A 10,049-nucleotide genomic window follows, 5' to 3' on the forward strand; every position below is an offset into this window, starting at 1 on the left:
AAGAAATCGAACAAATAGTAGAAAAGCATTTAACTTCAAGCGCAAAAACTCTGTTACCTGAGTTATTTCAGTTTCTGTTTTTTTTCATTATTTGCAGATCTCATGCGAGCCATGCAGCAACACCCCACGTGACCAAATGTGACAACACCATTGGCAGAATCTAAAAAACCAACGCCTGACTGACCGTCTCTGCGTTGTGACCTTCGGCAACGGCAGGAGCCTCGATTTCGGATTGCAAGCCAATCAAATCTGCCCAGCGATGTGACGACACATCACGTGGTCTCGCCTCCGCACCAATGGCAGCATGAAGCACGACATTCCTGTTTTGCGACCCCAGACCGGATTTCCGGTTGCTTTTATTTTTTTTTTTTTATTCGATAGACGAGCTTTGGGACTGCACTGAAAATACTCACAATCTATTGGTCGATATATTTAACTCACACACTTCATCTTTTCTCTTGTTTTTATAATCGTTTGCACTAATCTGTAGTCAAGGAAGAAAGACACTTCTGAATATTTCACTTTATAATCACATAATCACACTTGCACACAAAGTCTAGCGTTTTACATCCTTCACTGACTGATTTTTAAATCGTGATATTTCCCCTTCTATTTTTGGGAGAAAAAGCTTTGTATTTTTCTGTAAGTATTCATCTTCAGCTCTATCTTTTATAATTATAGTCTAAGAATATCTGGACTTAATGTGACATTTTCCTACATCTGATTCACTTTTCCCTTTCCGCAAGTCCAACGGGTATTTAAACTCTTCCACAGCCCCTCAACCTTAGACTCTTTTCTACAAATTGTGGAAATTATGTACATGAACCTGTTATAACAAGTCTAACAAAACGAATAGAAAAAAACAAAAGGCAGAATGCTTATGTTTATGAAACTTTTGTTAATATGTCTAGCAATTCGCATTCCAACAGAAAAACACAAAACAATCTCTTTTATCACAGCATTTTCTTTAATTTTGATATTAATTAGACAATATAGCAATTAACTAACATAAATTACTGGACTTAATCGACCTTACTCAAACAGTTAGCTGAATATGAAATAAGTGAGTATGCGGTAGGACAATTTGTACAGACCTTATTTTAAATAAATGTATTTAAACTTCACGAAAAACAGCAAATAACTGTTTTATATAAAATTTATATCTTTATTATATAAACCTCACTAAATATTCAAGTTTATTCTGAACATAATGGAATAAATAACATGTAAATAATATCTTTGCCTGTAGCACAAAATTCTTTATTATCATGACAATCAATAGCTGAACCCACACTTGCACTACAAGGGAAATAACTAACCATCGATGTTAATAATTTTTTTACCTCAGAAAAACTCTTTCTCTACGCACAAATAATATTATAAGATAGTTCGAATTTTTCAGTTCATTTAAAGTAAATCCAGTGGAATGTAAATGGCAGTGAACTGTGGTTTATATCTATTAAAGTTGGTGAATTAGACAGACCACCCATTCTAATAAACTAGAATTCCAAATGCAGTGAGATAATTTGGTGATAATGGTTAAATAACAGAATTGTTGCCAGTCATCTGACAGAAAAGTTAATTTGAAAGATGTAAAGTAGTGTTAGGAAGAACAGTTGCAGACATTGTAGTGGACACAAGTAAAACAAAAACAAGGAACCGCCATGTTTGAAAGCTGCTCATCAACTGTCGGCTATCTTACATTTAGAGAAACCAAAACTCATTTAGCTGAAGTTGGTTTGTAGCTACACAACCTACCAGTAAACTCAATAGTTACATATTTTCTGTCGTAGAAAAATAACTACTAATAGTTATTACCAGCATACATCTAATTGCAAAAGCAGGGCTGAAATCTTGGCTTTCATACGAGTCAGGTTTGTGACTGTGTACCTATAATTTTTTCAATACATTTAAATAACTGCTAACAATATAATTTAATATTTTATATTGTCATTCATAGCATTTTTACTTGAGACATTAGTTCAAAGCGCACAGAGATAAGAGCAGAAGAAGGAAAACCATTTATCAGATGGATGGAGAAAAATTAAGTGAGGGAGGGAGAAACAAAGAAAATTTATTATCTGATACTGTTTGTGCTCATAGCAATAGTTCAGTGCATACATTCCACTGTAAATTACATCGGTCCGCGTGAATTGATGAGAGGAATATTAATTTATGACCCGAATGACCCTAGACTGAAACGTTTACACCGCCATCTACATCCTCCGTCACAGACTCACAGACGTTCACATGTACGCACTCCTTCTTTCTCTCTCTCTCACACACACACGGACACATACGAGGCTGATTCGTGTTTCTGCAGCTATTTATATCCTCAAGATGCAGCTTCCATGTTGTCAATGATTCCACCTGCTCCATACTTACCTCCCTTGCAGCGTTTGTTCAGGGAAAACAAAAATACTGCTTTTTCCTCAGACTGCTCGGCCTTCACCCGGCCGCAACGAATTTTGACCTTTGCCCCTTCCTCCCCATGCCTTGTTGACCCGTTTCAATTGCACAATGTTGTTACACTCACACAGCAGTTTGAAGACAGCCTTCCACAATCTGTCTGCACTTGGCGAAGACTAGACTCCAGATGGTCAGCTTCTTCGCTAACCTAGCATTATGTTGTTTCAAGCATTCCACTCGATTAAATAAACCAGTGGTGTATTCAATTGTCTTTATTTGACAGTTTTAATCAAGACAGCACGATACCAACAAACAACATCTATCATCTCCCTTTATCTCCTCCTTTCTCCTCATCCCGTCTCTCACCGCCATTAACAATGGCCAGTATTGTCTGAGACCTCAGTCACCCAGATGAGATTTCACTGAAATATTCTCTGCGTAGTAATGTGTTTCTACAGAAACAAAGTGTACACAAAGCTCATATCGTAGTTATGAGACAGAGATAAATTCCTACCCTCTAGTTTGATTGACTTTCCCTCAAAGCCTCCAGTCTTCAGTCCTCAAAGCTGTGGACGATACCCAAGATGTGGTTTTGGAGATGATCAGATAGTCTCCACATTCTGGACTTGTTTCCAAATAAAAGACACCCCAACACTTACTCGTTCATAGCTAATCCCTGGGTAGGGTTACCTCAGCTTCGTGACCACGACCTCAGAGGTTCCCCGTCTTTCGCCCTGGACTCACTCTCTAAACTTTTTATATAAAAAATGAACAGTCAGGAGAGTGTGAAAATGTTTACCGGGATTTGATTCTTTAGATGTCAGTAAACAACTTTAAATAAGCTCTTTAAACATCGTCAATGTTGAACCATTTGTGTACATTGTGCCTGAGTTTAATAAAATAAGTCTGACAAATTAATTTATTATATAACACTCTTAGATAACTTTTTTGGCATGCATCCTTTCTCCTCTTGTCGACTTTTTTTTAATTATAAGATACACCTTACACATTTTTCCGCGCATAAAACTTGTCTTTCAGAGGATCACGACATTTTCTTGAATCAAAGAATGTATATTTGTATGGGAAAATGATGCACTCCATCCTATTTACAAGTGCACATCTACTTTTACAGACTATTACAACAGTATTGTATTGAATAATTCCAGTTTTTCTCTCTTTCTTATGAAATTTAGATACTTTGTTAACAGTCATTGGACACACTTTTTTTTTAATTTCTAAAAATATATTTGGGTCTTTTATTTCTGTTTTAGCTGGGTTCTGTCCTAACTCTACTTTCTTAGTGTTAAAAAAGATTCTGAATAAGCTCTTCATTCTATTTCATGTTTTGGCTTTGTTTTTGGATTTACAATATCTATGGAAAAGAAGTTTATAAAGTTTTATTGGGGTTGTAATGTTATTTGGAAAGCGCACATTAGTTTTACAAATACTGGCAGAACAGTTGTAGCAACTTTAAAATGTTTTCAAAGGCAATCTGCATTTTACACTTTTTACACCTTCTCTTCTTGTTTTACAAATCTGTTCAGTTGCTAGCATCGTCAGAATAGTGTTATCATTTTGCTCTGAAACTTGTTTCTGGCTTAAATAAGAATTTGATATTAAGCATCCGCTGAACACTTTAATGTTTTTATTCTCTTTGAATAAATTTTACAGACTGTAAAGTCGCACCTTATGAATGTATTGAAGTTATTATGGATGTATGAACGAGAAGCTGGATATGATTGTGATGTGTGATGTGTTATTTAGAGCTGTATAGCAAATACCACTAGAAGAAAACAAAAACCCACATCAAAGACAGACAGACAGAAAGAAAGAAAGAAAGAAAGAAAGAAAGAAAGAAAGAAAGAAAGAAAGAAGATCCACTCTCGTATAATAATAAATCATATAAGTGGATATTTACATAACCATAAAACGATCTCAAGGGCTTTTGCCGATTAAAGTGAGATTTTTGCGAAGCACTGATTGATTCTTTGCTTTTAACTTTCCGATAAATAAACAAACTTTGAGAAACGCACTAAGTTGAACTTTTGTTTACAATGCAACTGTGTTAATTCTAGTTATTCTTCGCGATAGAATTTTCTGGACAGTCCCCAGTATATCGTAAATCAAAGCGGAAGTCATTACTTATTTAGCGATCGTCTGGCGCGGAGACCAGTCTGAGCCCGCTGACGGCCTCGTATCGATGACGAGATCACGTGACTGGCTCGTGGTGAGTCGTCGTCACGGTTTGCACTTTGGGCGGAGGATTTTCGCGAAGTCCCTGGACACCATTTTGATGTTGTGCGCTGCTTCCGCTTGTCCGAGCAGAACCTGTGGAAAAACCCATCATCCACCTTTCCCTTCCCTCCATCGGTGACCTTTGCACTTCAAACTTCATTTAAAGCTGATTCAGCGGGTGTAGGTCGTTTGGTGGGTAGGCCAGAATTGGTAACAGGGATTTAGTTCATCCTACACCCTCCCAAGATGACATAAGCGTTGTATTAACCGTTTGTTATTGGTTTTCATTGGTATTCTTGATTAGTGTGTTTACAGATCATCTCATCATATCATCTTCATCCCTTTTACTCTTTTTCTCTACAGATGATGAAATGAAAACTCTTGAAGTAGATTATTTTATTGTTTATGTGTGTGCATCTGACCCCTGGTCCCCATCATATCGTAATTTGAAGTGAGAGCCATTACTTATTTACCAACCGTCTGGCACGGAGACCGGTTTGTGACAGCTGGCGGGTTTCTGTTGATGTCGAGGAAATCACGTGACTGGCGATGTAGTGACGGTGTGCATCCTTCCAGAGTCAAGGATGTGTCGTCAAGGTTCGGGTTTTATCGGTTTGACCTCAGAGGACTTCTCTCACAGTCATTATGGTATTGCGCTCAACTTCCCTCTGGTCCGAGAGAACCTTCCGAGAAATTTTCCCCTGGAGACCTCTGCAACTCAAACTTCCACGTGTGCTGGGTCGCCGGGTGTAAAACTTGGGTGGTTTGCCAAAACCTCATTGACTTGGATTATCACACCTACCCTACGAGACACACCGTCCGTGTAACAAGACCTCTGCCCCTGATTTACCAAAGTTCTTGGGTTATAATCACGCAAACAAAAAGTAAATGCAGTTTTAACAGGTTTTTTTACAGGTAGGCAACAATAGGTTTCTTACAGGTGATTATACTTGTCACGTGTCAACGTAAAACGGTTAGAATGACTTTAATGTGAAGCTGGCTGCCTTAGTACATCTGTACAGAAAATAGAGTAGGAGAGTGTTTTTAACAAGAGTAAACAGTCTCTACAGCTTCTCTCGTTCCGGTGACGAGATATATTTATTTACAGCAGAACGATGTGTGTTCGCCAAGTGATCGCCCTCGGGATGTAATGTTGCAAATGCCTTGTAGCTTCCGGCATTATTGTCAGCATTACAGATAACAATACCCGGATGTCCGTCGTTGCCGGTTTATTATTGTTCTTGCTGGCGATGGCGCCTCGAAGCACTCCAGTCCTCTTCCAACACACACACAGGGACACACACAGAAGGACACAGAGAGAGAAAGACACTTTTTTCTTTCTCCTCTCTCTCTCTCTTTTAAAGAAAAGTAATGAGTGTTGCTGTTTTGGGCAAGATAAAAGTAAAAATAAAATGACACTACCTTTTCCCACTCCCCCAAATGTCTACAGAGAATGAATGGCCTTTGTTCACTTCAAGCCCTCGACTTGATATTTCCTCATTACGTGACAGATGTTCGCTCCCTTTAGTCACGTGTGCCAGCGGACAAGGCCTCGTGTCATACGCATTGTTGCTTTCTGGACTGACACACTCGTGTGTGATGAGTAAACGTAGGTCGGCGATGATATATTATAGGCTTACAGGAAGTGACGTCAGTGACCAGCGAACTAGCCAGGAACCGTGTCATCCGTGGAGAGAGAGGTGGTCACATCAAATCGGAGAAAGTTCAGATGATGCTTGAGGAAGAAGCTGAAGACAAGTTGTTCAGCACAACAATTTTCGTGTGAGAAGGAGCAAAATGTACGGACACCAAAAGATAGGATGTGATTTTTTTATGTGTAGGTAAATACTACAGAAGTCCTTTGAGTCTGATGTAATTTAGGCTGTTTTTTATATTTTAGTTTAGTATCATCATGGACGTGTATAGGTGGATTGCTGTCTGTCTGCCGAGACCAAGGCTTAGCCTCTTGCGCTGTTCTCCGCTGTTAGTCTCGGCGAGCCTAAACAAAGAATGCGACTAAACCGGAAGCTTTGTAGTAGCTTGCCTCGTTTTAGTATTTCAAAATTCGTTTTCCAGCAGTCCAGTAATGTAAGTTCGGGTTTCATCCAACCCCCACTGTAATTTGTATGCTCCTTTTATTCTACTTGATCATAGACCTCCAACACCAGGTCTCGTGCGATGAACTAATCCCAAGATACAATGCTTCCGTCAGGGAACGTTTAAACACACACAAACTCTTAACAACAGCGTCATCTTCGCATCCCCAACACACACAACCTCCACCACTACCACCACCACCGCCACCGACCCCGCACCCTCCTCTGTCTCTCACACAAGTGGTATGCGAAGAACGACCTTCTCTGGAGTCAAGTTAACTCCTGCAAGTTGAATGTCCTGTCCGCTGGCTGCACAGTCATCGCAACCAACCTCGACAACAGCGACACCGATCCCGAAGCTCCTCTCGGATCAGCGAGTCAGTCACTGGATATTTATGAGATGGAGGAGAGCTCGGCCACGAGGGTCAACGCACTGAGCGCGGAGATCGTAAAACACAAAGAGAGATCATGGCGCGCGATCGCAAACTGCAAGCGGACTTTTTTTTTTTAGCTCTGATTTCTGCCACACGTGCACACTTCGCTTTAATTTATCCCTTTACAGGGGCCATTGAAAGTGCAGGAGCTTCCCTGGTGACTGTTATGGTCGAAGCTGCTACAACATAGCGAATGGTGGTCGGGGCTCGATTTGTTTAATGAATTTTTTTTTTTTTTACTACATGCCACCGAGCAGCTTTTAGACCGCAGATTGAAGTTTTATTCGTCCAGTTCACTCGCTCATTCAGTTGTCCTTCCGTGCAGAAATCAATAACAGAGAGCACCAGTTCATTTATTCAATTAAATTGAATAATTTAAAAGGTAATGAAGAATTGTCATGAGGTAAGTGTTCAAGATAATGATGAATAATTATAATGAAATTAATAGTTAAAAAAGACATATCCAGTTTGGATTGCCGTTTGGACCAGTTCGTCAGGTACAGTTCAACTTTATTGTCCATGAGGAGCCGCTACTGTTTGAATCATTACACATTATGATAAGTCATATGTATGATGTCGAACTTCAGTTACTTCAGCTTCAAGGCATCTTGTGTTCATATCATGCAACTCCTCCCTATTGAAATCAGCAGATGCAACAGATTATTTCTTCTACATTCGCATACTTTGTCTGTTTCCTTCAAATGACAGTGAATGCACCTTTGTTGTTGTTCTGGGGAGTTCTTGTATCCCTCCCCCCATAAAAAAGAAAGAAGATGCAAAGAGTTGCTTGGATAATCATAGTTTTTTTCCTTGCTTATTTAAGTAATTTTTGGGTCCTTTTTTTCTCTCATACTGCGTTGTTGTCTGCCTGTTAAGCCCGAGAGAACAAAACCTCTCACCTGTAAATAATGAATGGATTGCAGAAAAAGCAGCAACAGATTTAATCATTACCATAAACAAGCTACAAATAATAATAACAATGGGTTAATAACGAACTCTTATCACAGTAATCAAGTTAAAAATACCATCACGTATGAATATTCACTCACAGACATAGATACATACACTCATTCACAACATGAAAAAGATAAACAATATCATAACAACAACAGTTACAAGCATACAAAAGACCACAAGAATATTCCACACCTCAACCCTCAACCATTCATTACAACTTCGTGACAAGAAAATAAAATCAGCTCGGAAATGATGCATCTAAAGTGCTCTGAAGTTAGTGGACACTAAATTAATGATAAATTAATTTAAAAGATGCTGTAATTTAATCAAAGTGATTTTTGTACATACATGAGATCCATCAAGGAGGGCTTTGTGGCAAAGAGCTTTAAACAGGATTGATCCTCGAAATCAGCTTTTGGTAATCAAAGACTGTATTATTTAAACACCATCAAGGGTTGGTAATTATTGTATTTATTGTTGGGGTAAATAGATAGTTGATAATTAAGTTTTAGCAGAAAGCAGCTTCTTTGTAAATGAACATTCATAATGTATAATTAATTCTCCCAATAGTGTGAATGAAACAGAAGATAATGCTAAAGATAGCAATACAAACATTGGTCGATTTTACATCTCTGTGGATGCATAAAAAATGTATTAACTTCATGGACTTTTTGTTTCTTCGTTGATAAAGTTTTTCGATTTGAAAGCCTGTTTTGGAAGTATCTGTTTGGACCATGCCTTCGAAATATGTTTTAAAGTTTATGCCTTCTGTCTGTCATTATTGTTTATAGAGGTAAAAGTAAAAGTCATTTAATATTTAATCATATCATGGCTTTGCTGTGAACAGTGCTTGGCAATTTGCGGAAGTAGTTGGTGTGGACCATGGTTCGTATTCCAGCGGTTTTGAAGACTACATCATCGTAAAAAAAATATACTAAATAAATAGAACTTCTGTAACAAGATACTTTTTCACAGTCAGTGTTAGACTAATACCTCGTAGGAATACAGAAAACTTGACCAATGATCCCATTGTTTACATCACTGAAACACCGTTTTCCGCCTGTACCGGAAGTGGATAGCGAGCTGTCATGGCGGCTCCAGGCCTTTGTATGGTCTGTGGTCCTGACAGGCCCACGTGTGATGACTCTGCTGGTGCTGCGTTCCCACGGTCATTGCTTACCGACAGGTGTTTTGTTACCTGTTGATCAACATGCAGACTGGCAAGAAGTCACGGACACACGCACGTGCATCTGACTCCAGGCTACATTCCAAACAACAACCTCTCGCTTCTCTCTCAGCCAGATGTCCATCCATGTTCACTACATAACTGTTCACGACAGTTTCTCGTCTCCTACAAATTAAAATGCCTTAAATATGATTATGTTGATTTCTGTTGTCGTCTAAGATCAACTAGCAATGAACCTACAAAGTTTGTGCTGAGCTTTTGGATTTCTGGATCTTGCAAAAGGTGAGTCTTGCCATCCTTTCTGACCGTAGCATTTACCTGTAAGGTAAACATGTCGAGTAAACATGGCTTTTGTGCGATTCATAATGCAGTCAACAATAAAGACTTAACAGGTATCCAGATAGCAAAATGATTTTTTTTTAAAGAGCGACAAATTCTACTGAGTTTGCAAGAAAATCTTAGCTCTTGTGAGAGTTTTTTTTTTAATTTTCCCGTTACCTCACAATTATCTACTCGCTGATGGGCCAATTGTGGGTTAGGGTTAGGCTCAACATTTTCAAACTGGTTGCGAACGCCAGAAGTAAAGATTTAAGTAAACCAATACTTGCTTTTCTAAAAAAAATACAAAGTCACTAATTCATCTGCATTTATGTAATAAATTTAAAGCAGCTGTATGTTTTGTTAACTCGCTACATACTTGAACTTAATGATTGAATCAGCTTAGTCTCTAAC

The 10,049-nt window shown here is 38.6% G+C and overlaps 1 protein-coding gene across 3 annotated transcripts in view; it reads left to right on the plus strand.

Moving 5' to 3' along the window:
- LOC112562810 (calmodulin-like) overlaps positions 1 to 4,099 on the plus strand; it is a 42,138-nt gene extending 38,039 nt beyond the window's left edge. For all 3 annotated transcript variants that reach the window (XM_025236324.1, XM_025236322.1, XM_025236323.1), the window contains exon 6: positions 98 to 4,099. In XM_025236324.1, the coding sequence (XP_025092109.1) occupies positions 98 to 132 (35 nt within the window). In that variant the 3' untranslated portion in view covers positions 133 to 4,099. The remainder of the gene's footprint in view (positions 1 to 97) is intronic.
- The last annotated feature ends 5,950 nt before the right edge of the window (positions 4,100 to 10,049 follow it).

The sequence above is a fragment of the Pomacea canaliculata genome, linkage group LG4, assembly GCF_003073045.1.
Source record: "Pomacea canaliculata isolate SZHN2017 linkage group LG4, ASM307304v1, whole genome shotgun sequence".
NCBI classification, from domain to species: domain Eukaryota; kingdom Metazoa; phylum Mollusca; class Gastropoda; order Architaenioglossa; family Ampullariidae; genus Pomacea; species Pomacea canaliculata.